Source organism: Antennarius striatus, chromosome 10 (assembly GCF_040054535.1).
Source record: "Antennarius striatus isolate MH-2024 chromosome 10, ASM4005453v1, whole genome shotgun sequence".
Taxonomy (NCBI): domain Eukaryota; kingdom Metazoa; phylum Chordata; class Actinopteri; order Lophiiformes; family Antennariidae; genus Antennarius; species Antennarius striatus.
The window spans coordinates 9,730,181-9,747,824 of NC_090785.1; the positions used below are offsets into that span (position 1 = coordinate 9,730,181).

A 17,644-nucleotide genomic window follows, 5' to 3' on the forward strand; every position below is an offset into this window, starting at 1 on the left:
TTACCGTGTTTAGGAATATCCTTGTCCCTCCCTGTTGCTCCTCTGTCTGGCCTCCCCTGACTCTGCTGTCCTGACCTGCTGTGTGGAGCTGCCGCCGCCCCTCCCCCACCCCCGCTCCCCCCCCTCCGCTGTGAGAGACTGGCGGTCACTTCTGAGTGTGAGCTGACAGCGGGAGATGTCACTGAATGCAGGAAGGCCCCTTGTGTGTCTCTGAGTGTTACGGGCCTGTATGCATAACACCAGAACTAATAGTGGGGTCTATACTGTGCTACTAATAATTTTCCTACAGGGATTAATAAAGTATATAAATTTACTTTATTAATCCTGGGCAGAAATTATCTACTATCTGCTGTCATACAATCACAGAATTTACAATATTACACAGACCACAAGACCGCGTTTAATTTGTGAGCATACATTCAGAGGTCATGTAGCTGTTGGGCTACCAGACCTGGTTTCCCTCCTGAACTCCTTCATGTATTCAAGGCGTCAGTGTGGCTGCAGGGAGCCAGTCCGCTGTCACGTGATCAGTGTGGCTGCAGGGAGCCGGTCCGCTGTCACGTGATCAGTGTGGCTGCAGGGAGCCAGTCCGCTGTCACGTGATCAGTGTGGCTGCAGGGAGCCAGTCCGCTGTCACGTGACAGGCACGTGACGCTCAGACGCGCGCGACTGCCGGCGCTGCCAGTCAACTCATCAGACGTCCGCATCTCATTAGAGTCACGGAGAGAAGTTGGATGAAGAGCAGCGGACACGGAAGTTCTGTTTCTGTTGTGGCTGAAAGCACATTCCTGTGGTGAAATCCGAGGTAAGTGTGTTAATACGTCACGAATCTAACATGGCTTTAACAGAAAGTTGTCAGACAGGCGATGCGTCACTGCACGGTTTTTGACAGCAAGAATAATAACCAGTACTGATGCTAGTTTTTGTGCGCGATGAGTGTATGTACCCGTGTGCGTAAATCACGTTTTAAAAGTTTTTGTGTGTGGTATTTGGTCGGATATGTGTGTAATTACACATTATTTTTGACTGATAGCCAGAATAATACAAATATTAATGCTACTTTTATATATTTAACCTGCGTGCACGTGTCGTGCACGTATATGCTAGCATGCATGTAACGCTCGTTTTGGAAGGCGTGTCAACGTAGCTCACACTCATCCAGAGTCTGAGGCTGATGTTCAGGTGACTGATCCTACTGGATACATCTGTAGTTTCTTGGAGATATGCAGAAAGTGATTGTAGAAATTTAATTTACTGACTTGAGGCCGTATGCAATGTTAGTGATGCATTCAGGGTGTTTGGATACTGTCCATTTGTGTGTGATACAGCCCATCATACAAACTGCAGAAATGTAAATTTGAGTTTGTGGTGATTTGAGAATGGTTGATTCAGCGACCCTTCTACATGCATGTTTTTACCCCAAAGGAGCACTTCTCAACTTACGAATGCTTTTTGAATGACATCATTTGATTATATATATAGCTGATTTTTCTCTAACTGTACTTTGAGTTACAGTGCAGTTTTGGAAAAAAAGGAGAAAATATTCATTTTGCTTTAAATTGTGGTTTTGGGTGAATACAGATGCTCTGGTGACAACAATAGAATTTGTAGATGATGTGGCATTTTGCTTGTGAGAAGCATTGAGGTGGAAATTCCTATAAATGTATATTGATCTTTGCTTGACAAAATGGATATGAGCAATCAACAAGAACATGTATTGCCTTCTCTTTTGGGGGATAAGTAGAAATGTTTATCAGGGAATGTACTATATCTGGTTATGGGTTGAGTGAATCCAGTTCTGAATATTGATCTATTGAAGCTGGAATGTGTTTACATTTGTGTCTCCCTATGTCTGCACCTTGACAAAACAGATATTTAACCATTATAAAGGACAGTGCCTGTAAAGTTCTTTTGATGAGGGCCAGGTATACTTTGGTATACCTGTAACATAATAAAAATTGGGACAAACTGAAAAAAATGTAATACATAACTGGCCTAGCAGCATCAAATGTTCAGGGTGTGCCATGGGGAGCAAACAAATGTTTGGTGAGGTGCTGACCATGTGGAGCAACCTACTGAAATAATTAGGACTTAAATTGGATGTTGTAGTGTACGCATTGTAATACAAGGTCATGTTGATATAAAAAATGTTCAAATGAATTAGAATACACTAAACTAATAGTAATGAATGTAGGAGATTGGAAAAAATTGTGGTAAGGACAGGCTGGCTCTATCACAGTGCCTTAAAATTTGTGCAACTTCCAAGTATACATCAACATGACTATTCCAGATGATTATGAACTATGATTATGAATATGTCTTTGAAATCAGTTATTAGTTTGGAAGGATGTTGTTTGTGTTGTTGGATACATTTGAAACAATTTAACAATATTTTCACAGAGGCCTAATGTCAACAAGGAGAACCAGGATACGGCCTGCAGATGATGCAAAATCATACATTCTGTCTGCGAGGGACAAACCAGCATTTATTGAATGACATATTGACGCCAATAAAGGTACAGGGCATTATTTGGGTGCACAATACACTGTTATTAAGTTGATATTTAGGATGCATAGCACAAACATATCTTTGGGAACAAACTTCATTTCAACTGCTAATTATTCAATGTAAAATAATTAAGTTCTTTACCTTACAGTCATATTTCTAGTTCTGTCTACATTCACCTCTATGCATTTACACACTCGTGTGTCCCTGGTCTTGTCCTTGTGGGGTCTTGAAATCCTGGACACACAGTTTTCTCTTTTGTTGCAGCCAGTTAACTTTACACACTCCGTTTCTAGTCTTATCCTTGTGGGGCCCTTCCGTCTGTAACTTATAATATATTACTTTATAAACAATTGGTAACACCTGTCAACAACCAAGTGAAGTCATTACTGTCATAAAATAGCACTTTATTAAGTATTAGAGGTTTGACATGGCTATGTTGAATGTAACCCATGTTACTCTTTCATTTGTTGTCTTATTTCCTTGTTCCTCTAGTATAGACTGAACAATGCTGTTATTTTTGAGTTCACATGTCATTTCAGAAGCTGCTTTCACTTGAACTAGTGCTTTTAACACAGAAATATCTACAAATAGCAGGTTTTATCTTTACCAGCTTGCAAACGATTGTTTTGATCTGAATTCACAGGTGATAAACAAGCAGCCTCCCATTCCAACATCTGCACCAGAGATGGTACCCTTGGATCTACAATCTCAGACTGATTACATCAGCGCCTGTGACAGCATACAGGTAAAGTAGCAATGCTGAAGCCATCATTCTCAGTTATTTTAACTTGTACATTAACCAGAATAAGAAGGGCTAGTGCTGCTTGTGTTTCACTAATGGCTACTGCCTGGATTTGTGTCCTATTTGAAGTAGCAGACTTGACCTTAGTCATATTTCTAGTTCTGTCTACATTCACTTCTATGCATTTACACACTCATGTGTCCCTGATCTTGTCCTTGTGGGGTCTTGAAATCCTGGACACACAGTTTTCTCCTTTGTTGCAGCCAGTTAACTTTACACACTCCGTTTCTAGTCTTATCCTTGTGGGGCCCTTCCGTCTGTAACTGATAATATATTACTTTATAAACAATTGGCAACACCTGTCAACAACCAAGTGAAGTCATTACTGTCATAAAATAGCACTTTATTAAGTATTAGAGGTTTGACATGGCTATGTTGAATGTAACCCATGTTACTCTTTCATTTGTTGTCTTATTTCCTTGTTCCTCTAGTATAGACTGAACAATGCTGTTATTTTTGAGTTCACATGTCATTTCAGAAGCTGCTTTCACTTGAACTAGTGCTTTTAACACAGAAATATCTACAAATAGCAGGTTTTATCTTTACCAGCTTGCAAACGATTGTTTTGATCTGAATTCACAGGTGATAAACAAGCAGCCTCCCATTCCAACATCTGCACCAGAGATGGTACCCTTGGATCTACAATCTCAGACTGATTACATCAGCGCCTGTGACAGCATACAGGTAAAGTAGCAATGCTAAAGCCATCATTCTCAGTTATTTTAACTTGTACATTAACCAGAATAAGAAGGGCTAGTGCTGCTTGTGTTTCACTAATGGCTACTGCCTGGATTTGTGTCCTATTTGAAGTAGCAGACTTGACCTTAGTCATATTTCTAGTTCTGTCTACATTCACTTCTATGCATTTACACACTCATGTGTCCCTGGTCTTGTCCTTGTGGGGTCTTGAAATCCTGGACACACAGTTTTCTCCTTTGTTGCAGCCAGTTAACTTTACACACTCCGTTTCTAGTCTTATCCTTGTGGGGCCCTTCCGTCTGTAACTGATAATATATTACTTTATAAACAATTGGCAACACCTGTCAACAACCAAGTGAAGTCATTTCTGTCATAAAATAGCACTTTATTAAGTATTAGAGGTTTGACATGGCTATGTTGAATGTAACCCATGTTACTCTTTCATTTGTTGTCTTATTTCCTTGTTCCTCTAGTATAGACTGAACAATGCTGTTATTTTTGAGTTCACATGTCGTTTCAGAAGCTGCTTTCACTTGAACTAGTGCTTTTAACACAGAAATATCTACAAATAGCAGGTTTTATCTTTACCAGCTTGCAAATGATTGTTTTGATCTGAATTCACAGGTGATAAACAAGCAGCCTCCCATTCCAACATCCGCACCAGAGATGGTACCCTTGGATCTACAATCTCAGACTGATTACATCAGCGCCTGTGACAGCATACAGGTAAAGTAGCAATGCTGAAGCCATCATTCTCAGTTATTTTAACTTGTACATTAACCAGAATAAGAAGGGCTAGTGCTGCTTGTGTTTCACTAATGGCTACTGCCTGGATTTGTGTCCTATTTGAAGTAGCAGACTTGACCTTACAGTCATATTTCTAGTTCTGTTTACATTCACTTCTATGCATTTACACACTCATGTGTCCCTGGTCTTGTCCTTGTGGGGTCTTGAAATCCTGGACACACAGTTTTCTCCTTTGTTGCAGCCAGTTAACTTTACACACTCCGTTTCTAGTCTTATCCTTGTGGGGCCCTTCCGTCTGTAACTGATAATATATTACTTTATAAACAATTGGCAACACCTGTCAACAACCAAGTGAAGTCATTACTGTCATAAAATAGCACTTTATTAAGTATTAGAGGTTTGACATGGCTATGTTGAATGTAACCCATGTTACTCTTTCATTTGTTGTCTTATTTCCTTGTTCCTCTAGTATAGACTGAACAATGCTGTTATTTTTGAGTTCACATGTCGTTTCAGAAGCTGCTTTCACTTGAACTAGTGCTTTTAACACAGAAATATCTACAAATAGCAGGTTTTATCTTTACCAGCTTGCAAATGATTGTTTTGATCTGAATTCACAGGTGATAAACAAGCAGCCTCCCATTCCAACATCTGCACCAGAGATGGTACCCTTGGATCTACAATCTCAGACTGATTACATCAGCGCCTGTGACAGCATACAGGTAAAGTAGCAATGCTGAAACCATCATTCTCAGTTATTTTAACTTGTACATTAACCAGAATAAGAAGGTCTAGTGCTGCTTGTGTTTCACTAATGGCTACTGCCTGGATTTGTGTCCTATTTGAAGTAGCAGACTTGACCTTAGTCATATTTCTAGTTCTGTCTACATTCACTTCTATGCATTTACACACTCATGTGTCCCCGGTCTTGTCCTTGTGGGGTCTTGAAATCCTGGACACACAGTTTTCTCCTTTGTTGCAGCCAGTTAACTTTACACACTCCGTTTCTAGTCTTATCCTTGTGGGGCCCTTCCGTCTGTAACTGATAATATATTACTTTATAAACAATTGGCAACACCTGTCAACAACCAAGTGAAGTCATTACTGTCATAAAATAGCACTTTATTAAGTATTAGAGGTTTGACATGGCTATGTTGAATGTAACCCATGTTACTCTTTCATTTGTTGTCTTATTTCCTTGTTCCTCTAGTATAGACTGAACAATGCTGTTATTTTTGAGTTCACATGTCATTTCAGAAGCTGCTTTCACTTGAACTAGTGCTTTTAACACAGAAATATCTACAAATAGCAGGTTTTATCTTTACCAGCTTGCAAATGATTGTTTTGACCTGAATTCACAGGTGATAAACAAGCAGCCTCCCATTCCAACATCCGCACCTGAGATGGTAACCTTGGATCTACAATCTCAGACTGATTACATCAGCGCCTGTGACAGCATACAGGTAAAGTAGCAATGCTGAAGCCATCATTCTCAGTTATTTTAACTTGTACGTTAACCAGAATAAGAAGGTCTAGTGCTGCTTGTGTTTCACTAATGGCTACTGCCTGGATTTGTGTCCTATTTGAAGTAACAGACTTGACCTTAGTCATATTTCTAGTTCTGTCTACATTCACTTCTATGCATTTACACACTCATGTGTCCCCGGTCTTGTCCTTGTGGGGTCTTGAAATCCTGGACACACAGTTTTCTCCTTTGTTGCAGCCAGTTAACTTTACACACTCCGTTTCTAGTCTTATCCTTGTGGGGCCCTTCCGTCTGTAACTTATAATATATTACTTTATAAACAATTGGCAACACCTGTCAACAACCAAGTGAAGTCATTACTGTCATAAAATAGCACTTTATTAAGTATTAGAGGTTTGACATGGCTATGTTGAATGTAACCCATGTTACTCTTTCATTTGTTGTCTTATTTCCTTGTTCCTCTAGTATAGACTGAACAATGCTGTTATTTTTGAGTTCACATGTCATTTCAGAAGCTGCTTTCACTTGAACTAGTGCTTTTAACACAGAAATATCTACAAATAGCAGGTTTTATCTTTACCAGCTTGCAAACGATTGTTTTGATCTGAATTCACAGGTGATAAACAAGCAGCCTCCCATTCCACCAGCCGCACCTGAAATTGGTACCCTTGGATCTACAATCTCAGACTGATTACATCAGCGCCTGTGACAGCAAACAGGTAAAGTAGCAATGCAGAAGCCATCATTCCCAGTTATTTTAACTTGTACATTAACCAGAATAAGAAGGGCTAGTGCTGCTTGTGTTTCACTAATGGTTACTGCCTGGATTTGTGTCCTATTTGAAGTAACAGACTTGACCTTAGTCATATTTCTAGTTCTGTCTACATTCACCTCTATGCATTTACACACTCATGTGTCCCTGGTCTTGTCCTTGTGGGGTCTTGAAATCCTGGACACACAGTTTTCTCTTTTGTTGCAGCCAGTTAACTTTACACACTCCGTTTCTAGTCTTATCCTTGTGGGGCCCTTCCGTCTGTAACTTATAATATATTACTTTATAAACAATTGGCAACACCTGTCAACAACCAAGTGAAGTCATTACTGTCATAAAATAGCACTTTATTAAGTATTAGAGGTTTGACATGGCTATGTTGAATGTAACCCATGTTACTCTTTCATTTGTTGTCTTATTTCCTTGTTCCTCTAGTATAGACTGAACAATGCTGTTATTTTTGAGTTCACATGTCATTTCAGAAGCTGCTTTCACTTGAACTAGTGCTTTTAACACAGAAATATCTAAAAATAGCAGATTTTATCTTTACCAGCTTGCAAATGATTGTTTTGATCTGAATTCATAGGTGATAAACAAGCAGCCTCCCACTCCAACAGCCGCAGTGTCCCCCGCCTTACGCCCTACGCCAGCATGGGATAGGCTCCAGCACCCTGTGACCCGCCACGGTGGACCCAGTGGCAGAAAATGGATGGATGGAGATGTGGCCCACTTTATTTTCAGTTTTTTCTTTTATAAAGTTATCTTTCTTTAAGGTTTTTTTTTTTTTTAAATTGAACTAAGGCTAAAAGAAGGCCTCAGGGTAGAAAGTTTTTGTTTTATGTTTTTCACTGCCTGTTTTTGATTTTATATTTTTGAAATGAGGCCCACTTGTTTTTTCTTTTATAAAGTTATGGCTCAAAAGAAGGCCTTTTTGGAAAAAAAACCCAGTGGAGAGCAAGGCAGTAAGGTTTTGTTTGTTTTTGTCACTGCCTGTTTTTTATTTTGCATTTTGTTGTAATGAGGCCATATTTATTCAAGTTTTTTCTTGTTTGTTGATAAAGTTGGGTTAATGTAAAGCATTCATGTCTTTGTCACATGTCTTGTACCACGCTATGATATAAAAGCTAGAAATGTGTGTGCAGGTGTGTAAAAAAGGACGTCTAAGGTAGTAAATGCTAGAAATTGGGCCTCACAATGCAGCAAAAAACTTACTTGGAGACAAAAGTTTGGAAATATGTTAAACTCAAGTGATATTTGTGAAATAGATTTTTTTTCCAGCTTGCCTGATTTTTTACAAAGTTGTAGCACCAGTGGAAAGGGTGGACCCCACAAAGTAGCAAAGATGAGTGAGACCCGGTAAGGTAGTATAAGTGAGTATGTGTGTGTGTGTGTGTGTGTGTGTGTGTGTGTGTGTGTGTGTGTGTGTGTGTGTGTGTGTGTGCGTGTGTGTGTGCGGATGGGGACATGCATGCGTATGTAAGAATTTTACATTTTTACATTAGCTTTACATTTTTTGACGCATCCCTCTTGTTCTTGCTATTTCTTTGTGTAAAAACCCTGTTATTAAACATGTATTTAAAATGAGGTGAGAAGAAAAGATTTATTCAATGCTAATTGCTTTTGTGCATGCACAGTCAAAGTCTTCTTCGCACACTGACAGAAGCAACTTTCCCCATCACTTCCTGCTCCCTCTGCGTGCCTGTTGTAAATGTGATAATGTGCAATGTGGTGAAATTCACACAATTTCAGTTCAGTTAGCACAAAATGTGTCAAAAATGGCAGTGTCCTCTTCAGGATGAATCAATGCTCTGAAAATGACTATCAAAATCTAAAGGATTTTGGTGTCAGACAGAAGATTTCAGTTCATTTTAAGACAGTGGTAATCATAAAATGATATTCCGATGTAAGTCTAAAAAGCTGTGTCCTTTGAATATAACTTACATGTTTTAATTGATTTAATGTTTAACAGTATAGTAAAAGATAAGGTGTTAAAATAGCTTTAATAAAGAATTATGTCTATGGTTCTTCACATATCATCTGTCCACGTTCCTTGATGTTATTGTCATTCTTTTCCTGCCATGCATTCTTTGCATTTTTACACAGTGGATCAGGGCTATTATAATAGGGAAGCACTATTGGTCTGGAGATAGTTAAATCCACTTTTAGCTGTTAGCAGCAGAATATAATCTCCCTCCAGTCAGCTCACATTAGTCTTCACGATCAGCACCATCCCAATATGTGGAGTGAATGCATTGCGCCAGCTGGACTAATTTAGTATGTCAGTCAGCTAAGGAGGCTGGAAATTCAGTCAATGATTTTAACTGAAAGAGTATTTAGATTATATGAGCTGAATGAACACAATACCCTCTGTCTTTTACACTTTATCTTCATTTCATCTGAATTGTTTGCATCCCCCAGTTATATTGTGAAATGTCAAGGCTTTTAAAGTCAGTGTTCTATGATTGTAAAATAAGGAGATGAGGAAAGTGTGTTCGTAAAAAGAGAGAAGAGATGAACACCAAGAGTATAGGACTGAGAGGAGGGACGTTGAATGTTGGAACTATGAAAAGTTAGACAGTTGGTTGACATGATGAAGAGGAGGAAGATAGACATACTGTGCATCCAGGAGACCAGGTGGAAAGGTAGCAAGGTTAGAAGTTTAGGAGCAGAGTTCAAGTTGTTCTATCATGGTGTAGACAGGAAGAGAAATGTAGTAGGAGTTATCTTGAAGGAGGAGTTTGTTAAGAATTTCCTAGAGGTAAAAATAGTGTTAGATAGAGTGATGAGTCTGAAGCTAGAACTCGAAGGTGTGATGTTTGATGTTTTTATTGGATATGCTCCACAGGTAGGATTTGAGCTGGGGGAGAAGGAGAAATTCTGATTCGACCTTGTTGAAGTGATACAGAGCATACCTAGAAGAGAGGCAGGAGCATAGGGTAACCAAGAAGAGTGGAGGTAGGAGCAAACAGGTAGACTATATCTTGTGTAGATGGTGTAATCTGAAGGAGATCAGTGACTGTAAAGTAGTGGTTGGCGAGAGTGTAGCCAAACAGCATAGGATGGTGGTGTGTACGATGACTCTGGTGGTGAGGAAGATGAAGAAGGCAAAGGCAGAGCAGAGGACAAAATGACGAAGTACAGGGAGATGCAGCGTAATGTGAAAGTAGAGGTAGCAAAGGCCAAATAAGGGGCTTATGATGACTTGTATGCTAAGTTGGACAGTAAGAAGGGAGAGAATGATATATACAGGTTGGCAAGACAAAGGGACAGAGATGGTAAAAACGTGCAGCAGAGTAGGGTGATAAAAGATAGGGATGGAAGTCTATTGACAGGTGCCAGTAGAGTGATGGGGAGATGTAAAGAGTACTTTGTAGAGTTGTTGAATTAGAAAAATGAGAGTGAACAATGACCAGAGGAGGTGGCTGTTGTGGACCAGGAAGTAGCAAGATTAGTTAGGATGAAGTGAGGAGGGCATTGAAGAGGATGAAGAGTGGAAAGGTATTCGGTCATGATGATATACCTATGGAGTCATGGAAGTGTCTAGGAGAGGTGGCAGCATAGTTTCTGACTGGGTTGTTCAACAGGATCTTAGATAGTGAGAAGATGCCTGAGGAATGCAGGGGAAACGTGCCGGTGCCCATTTTTCAAAAACAAGGGAGATGTGCAGATTTGTGGCAACTGCAGAGGAATAAAGCTGATGAGCCATACAATGAAGTTATGGGAAATGGTATTTGAAGCTAGACTAAGGGCAAAAGTGAGCATTTGTGGCAGCAGTCTGGTTTTATGCCAAAAATGAGTACTACAGATGCAGTTTTTCCTTTGAGGATGTTGATAGAGAAGTACAGAAAAGGCCAGAGGGAGCTGCATTGTGTTTTTGTAGATCTGGAGAAATCTTATGACAGTGTGCCCAGAGAGGAACTGTGGGAATGTATGAGGAAGTCTGGAGTGGCAGAGAAGTGTGTGAGAGCAGTGCAGGGCATGTATGAGGACTGTAAGACAGTGGTGAGGTGTGCTGTAGGTGTGACAGAGGAGTTGAAGGTGGAGGTGGGACTGCATCAGGGATCAGCTCTGAGCTCATTCTTATTCACCATGGTGATGGACAGGCCGACAGACAAGGTTAGACAGGAATCTCCATGGTCTATGATGTTTGCAGATGACATTGTGATCTGTAGTGACACCAGGGAACAGGTGGAGGACAAGTGAGAGAGGTGGAGGTTTGTCCTGGAAAGGAGAGGAATGAAGGTTAGCCACAGTAAGACAGAGTGCATGTGTGGGAAGGAGAGGGACCCAAGTGGAAGAGTGAAGTTACAGGGAGAAGAGATCAAATAGGTGGAGGATTTTAAGTACTTAAGGTCAACAGTCCAGAGCAATGGAGAGTGTGGAAAAGAGGTGAAGAACAGTGTACAGGCAGGATAGAACGGGTGGAAAAAAGTGTCAGGTGTCGTGCGTGATAGAAGATTTTCAGCTAAAATGAAAGGAAAGGTGTACAAAACTGTGGTGAGACCAGCAATGTTGTCTGGTCTAGAGGCAGAGCTGAAGTAGCAGAGATGAATATGCTGAGGTTCTCTTTGGGAGTGACGAGGATGGATTGGACCAAGAATGAGTACATCAAAGGGACAGCACATGTTAGAGGTTTTGGAGATAAAGTCAGAGAGGCCAGACTGAGATGGTTTGGACATGTCTAGTGGAGAGATAGTGAATATATTGGTGAAAGGATGCTGAGGTTTGAACTGCCAGGCAGGAGGCCTAGAGCAGTGGTCCCCAACCTTTTTTGCACCACAGACCGGTTTCATCTAAGACTATATTTTCACGGACCAGCTTTCATTTGCTCGATAATCGTTAATGACGCCAGGACAGTTTTAGTCTAATCAAAAATCCTCAGCAGTGGATTTATGTAAAATGCAGACAAAAATAATAATAAACAACCTTTAAAAAAAAACAAAAAACATCTTTGTCAACGAAATAATTGTAAAATAATTATATTAAAAACTTGATTGATGTGACTACACTGGTGAGGTTTATTTTGAAATATAGCGACTTACGATCAGTGCATTCAACATAGGAGAAATACCGATCATTTCCAATAAAAGGGTGCACAAGACAAATAAAAAATAATTACAATAATGAGGATTGGTGGTTGGGGACTGCTGGTCTAGGGGTAACGGCAGACAATGACATCTGAAGTATGTTCCGGACGTCCAGTCTACTCCGTAGTTTGGTTTTCTTTAACGGTCACTGCAGAAAATCCCGCTTCACAAGAACAGGAGGCTGGAAATGGAAGCAGGGTTTTTGATACTTTTTGGGCGATCTCAGGATTATCTGCCTTCACTTTAATCCAGAATTGTTGTTGTGGGCACTTAATTGTGGGCGCTTAATTTAGGGGTAACCTGTCACGTGACCGAGACCTGTCAAGCAGGACAGACGCATGCATTCGTCTGTGCGTCACTTTTCAGAATAAAACATCTCTAGTCTGGTAATCAATAAAAAAAGAAAGTCAAACTTTCTGTGCGGCCCGGTACCAAATGACACACGGACCGGTACCAGTCTGCGGCCCGGGGGTTGGGGACCAATGGCCTAGAGGACGACCAAAAAAGAGGTTTATGGATGTAGTGAAAGAGTACACGGTAGCTGGTGTGAGAGAAGAGGATGCAGAAGACAGGGTTAAATGGAGGCAACTGATTCGCTGTGGCAATCCCTGAAGGGAAAAGCTTAAAGGAGAAGAAGAAGTTCTATGATAGTATTAAGACAGTAAGAGAGCAACAGCGCAGAAAGATAAGGGAGGAAGGTGATCGGTGGCTTGAGCATTAAGTATTTGAAAATTGCTTCTTGACACATTGGCAACATACTGCAGTGCCAAGATCTGAGTGAAGATGATTAACGGCTGTCCGAGTGGGTGGGCACTGCAGGTCGTTCAGGGTCCTTGGTTTCCATAGCGATCCTAGTATGAAGGCCATATATTGCATACTGAAAATCCCAGAGGTCTGCACATTGTTTAACTACAATTATAACTCACACCGAGACCATTGTCTGTCCACCACAAGCTTTGTATTCATTTGCAAGCAGCTTGCTGCTTCTTTTTTTATATTTTTTTTTCCATTGAAAAACTTGCATTCTGCAAATAATTGATGAGTGGGCTCACCTCCAAGCATCGTTGCAGTCCAGCATTCAGGGTAAGAGGTGAGAGTAAGATCATATTTCTTAAACTGGACTTCAGGCAATAGAAAATTGTGTCAGTTTTTCACAAGGTTTTCTTTTGAACGTACATCATGAATAATGTTTTTTTTATTCTCATTTTTGCACAACAGAATAGAAATAAAATGAGAGCAGGGATGAGATTACATCTATATTTCTCTACATAAATAGTTGTAGCACAGGTGCAAGCAGATACCTTCAAAATCTCTGTTATGAGCATATGTGTCTTTGTGTTTGACAAAGTATTTAATAATTTTATTATTCCACAATATTAGTTTGAGTTCTTTTCTTGCTAATATGATTGTGCTTGTTTGTGTGTAAGAACACTTGTGTGTGCATGCATAACTAACCGTGTGTATGTTTGAACAGTGCAGTCTAGTTAGGTGACAGATGGAGAGGGCAGCGATGGGGGTGGGTATCAAGCACCTCTGACTGTACAGGCTCTGCACTGAACCTTTTTCCTGCCATCTCTGATTTGACTTAGGTAGACTGCAGTCATGTGGCTCCAAGATGTTTAACAATTTAAACATCATCGCAGAATAAGAAAAAGTTGACACAACCCATTGCACACAGACAACCTGCTTTATGTAGCTCACCTTAGAAGACGAAGTAGGTCCAGCGCTGCCTTGGAGTCGACCTGGATACAAATGTAAAAACCTTGATAGGTTCAGATGAAATGGTTTTAACATTGTGGATGCAACACCATTTATAAGCAAGGAAAGGGCACAGAAAAAGAACATATTAATGATGATTCATGTTGTATATTAAAAGAAAATCCCTTTGGCATCCAAACAAGAGGCTGCAGTCATGCAGCAATTAAGTTGTTGAAAAGCATTTAACAGACTATGGCTTGTTATAGGGAAGGGCCTTCCTAATATACAGCACATCCACATGGATGTTTTTGCACAGAAAAGCACACAGGACTACACATTTACTCACTCAAACCCTCTCACGTTCACACACACACAATTCAATTGAGGAAAGCGTTATCTCAGAAGACAAGCTACAACATGCTATTGCTCCATCAGGGTGCCTGGGGTTGCATTGGTGGCCAACGTCAAACAAATAATTCTTTGTGACTTAAAAAACAGACAATCCAAAAGGTCATTTGTGACCTCTGGGACCACTGTTGTGCAGCATCTGTCACTAGTAAGCACCACATGTCTGTGTCAAATGGCAAAAGGTATGCGGTGCAGCCAGCCTGCTGTGTAATAAAGGTCTGCATGTACGTAGCATCACTGTCACAGTTGCATTAACAGGCCTTCCAGGTCTCCTGCTTTATCTGCAGAAGATACAATATGTCATGCTGTATACATTACTGGTCAGGTACTTTGAAGCACTGGTCATAGTATGGTTGTAATAGGTGCTTTAATTTTATATAGCTTTTTTATGTCCCCACAAAGAATAATTCAGAGATAGGTATAATTGTATACACATTTATTACATTGAAGAGAATACTGACCTAGGGTTGTACCTAACATAAAGAGGGGTGACAGAATATATTTTATAGTTATAATAAGTAACTGCAATAAGGATTCATTGTGTGTGCCCCCTATAAAGACAAAAATAGTTCACTCCATCAAGAGAATACCTCACAAACAGTTGCCTCTATATTTGATGTTATCGGTCTTGTCACAAAATTTCCACAACAAGGGTTAATCGCATCAAACATTTATGAGAAATTGATGAATGAATACATAATCAATGTCTCTCTCCCAACATGTGACCCTCGTGTGTCTATGTATCTGAGCCACACCATCCTGTGTGGAGCAAATTGATATAATTCTATTTCTAATAAAATTCCTCCTTTGGAATTATTAACTAAATCCAATCCCTTATGATATTCTGGATGTATGAAGAAAAAGAAACACAAAGAAGGCATAGATGGTTCTGTAAATTATGTAGGTATATAAAGGTAGGTAGGTAGGTAGGCAGTCAGGCAGGCAGGCGGGGGGGGGGGGGGGGGCAGAAAGATGGATGTATGGATGGATGAATGGATGGATGGATGGATGATTAAATGGATGGATGGATGGATGGATGGATGGACGGATCGACGGACGAACAGATGAACAGATTGTATATTGTATTGTATATTTATCATAAGTATGCATGCCTTAATTTATTCAGAATTCTCTCAAAGTGCAAATGAATGCTGCAATATACCCCCTTTCTCTGTACCCCCTGTCTGCTATCCCCCACCTGCTGCAGCACATCTCCCTCCTACAGTCAGCTAAACCAATCAGGGATTTGAGGGCCTCACTTTCAATCAATTACCCCCCAAATCAGTGCAGAGGTCTCTGATATAGAATCATTTGTCAAATCAGTGCAGATGGCTGGGGGCAGGTACCCCTGTGCCACAGGCCACATCCACATGGAAATCTCTGCTCAAGGTGGGCTGTCCTCATGCTCCCAAACCTATTAATGGAGAGTCACTCTATGCTCCAGGATTCCAGCTCAACTGCCTAGTCTCCCAGATTGCTAATGTGTAATCATCTTAGCCCGACCAGTGGACAAGTCTTAGCTACCTTGAATTTTTTTTGTTTTCTTTCTAATAACTTATAAAAAGTAGTATTAATTTGTGATGTCAAGAAACGTAAATGTCATAAGTGAATACTGCTTTGTTTAGTTTGAAATTATTCCAATATAAGAGACATATTCCAAATTTTGTTTTTTACCTTTACCCTTAGTGTTTTTATAGCTTTGGATACATGAAAAATAACTAGCCTTACTTGTGTAGTTCAGCTCCTTTACTTCATAGTGCAGCACCGTATCCAGCTTTGTGATTATCTGTTGATGTAATGATGTGTCAGGTACAAGCTAATATTTTTTTCCTCATAAATTTATTATAGGTCATCATAATTCAATATTTATGTGCTTGCAATGAATGGATATATTTAACCAAGAACACATCTAGTGTCAGACAAGAATAGGTCTGTTGTTCTTTGCAAAAGACCACATAAAGGTCTTTATCTAATTGTGTAAATTTGTATGCTGGGCAACTTCATGAAACTTTGATTAGCATGCAGCAGTTCATTCACAACACCCAGCAAACGCTGTTTCAAAGTCATAACATTAGTGGACTGCAGACACGGGACTGAAGATAAAACAAGACTTTCTGTGATATCTGATGTCTATATTTTCCCCAGCTATATAAGGCTGAATGGAAATGACATGACTTAAAATTATTTGTTTGCAAAGGAATCAATCTTTTTTGTTGTTGAAGTTGTTGGTAGAAACTTCTATGTAAAGTCAAGGTCACGCACGCATAACAAATAAATAAATAAATAAAAAATTACAAATAATGCAACTTGTCCAGACCTGTTTCTGTAATTTCTTTTTGTGTAGGTTCATCTTTTTTTTCTTTTTGTTTCTTTGTTGGCCTTTTGGGGGTTGACATAGAAGGGACATGGTTAAATTGGAACAATGTAGAGTTTATTTATTTATTTAATAAATAGTCAAGTCAACAAAACATTTGGAATTCCCTCAGTTGAAACATAAAAAGTGGAACTATGTTAGATTCTCAGACATTAATTTTCCTGCCAGGTTGTTGTCATGTAATTGTTTGCTATTAGAAGAAAACGATGTAGTTAGATTTCCGTGTTTAATGACTTAAATAAAGCCTTTGAGGCTTCATTAGGTTGCATGGTGATGCAGATCAAACCAGATTGACTAAGAAGTAGATCTCAAAAGTTAAAGCAGACAAAACTTGTGTCCTCGGGTGATCTGGCTTGTCAAAAGAGAAATAAAATGAGTAGAAATAAAATCAAAAATATAAATGAAAATATTTCTAAAACATAACCATTTATTCGTAGATGAAGTTCTTATTATGACTATCTCCAAATTTGTGCATATGGTTAAAATTTATAAAAGCTTTTTTTGATGATTTTATTCATGAGCAAAGGATTTTTCACTGCCTTCATGTTTCAGTGTACTGGCCTCTAAATGTTTTCCTTCCTAGAAATATGAATCAGTGTGGAGTGACATGGACACCAGCCTTCAGTTCTCTGCAGAAATAAGTTCTCTGTAGTATTTGATTCATATTCCTTCACAATCTGTCTTCAGATGAACAAAGCACTCTATTTTCTGCCAGACAGAGGAGTGATTTACCACAATAAAAATGAAAAATAGATGTCAAATAAGCTGCTAAAGAACCAACAGCAAACATAATAAGTGAAACTTGTATCTCATTGTCTGCATATCCACTATACCTAAACCATAGTTAGATCGGCAATTAACATGGTTCTCAAAAAGCAACATTTGAAGATAGCTCATAGTGAGTCGTCTGTTTTTGACACTTACAACATTCAACAGCTTCTTAAGTTGCAATTGTAGTCCATGTCAATATGTAAAGTGTCCCACTGGAAACCGTTCTTACTGTTTTAGCAGCTTAAGCTTAAGCTTGAACTGTATCGATCATTCAGTAAATTAACTGTAAAT

At 39.5% G+C, this 17,644-nt stretch overlaps 2 protein-coding genes across 2 annotated transcripts in view; both read left to right on the top strand.

The window, feature by feature from the left end:
• pcdh11 (protocadherin 11) overlaps positions 1 to 17,644 on the top strand; it is a 143,578-nt gene that overhangs the window by 61,656 nt on the left and 64,278 nt on the right. The gene's annotated exons all lie outside the window — the stretch shown is intronic.
• LOC137603082 (uncharacterized) lies at positions 1,424 to 8,444 on the top strand. The gene is made up of 8 exons (XM_068326284.1): positions 1,424 to 2,516; positions 3,153 to 3,254; positions 3,894 to 3,995; positions 4,635 to 4,736; positions 5,378 to 5,479; positions 6,119 to 6,220; positions 6,860 to 6,962; positions 7,602 to 8,444. Exons 1-7 carry the CDS (start codon positions 2,442 to 2,444, stop codon positions 6,932 to 6,934), a joined length of 660 nt encoding a protein of 219 aa, XP_068182385.1. The 5' UTR covers positions 1,424 to 2,441; the 3' UTR covers positions 6,935 to 6,962; positions 7,602 to 8,444.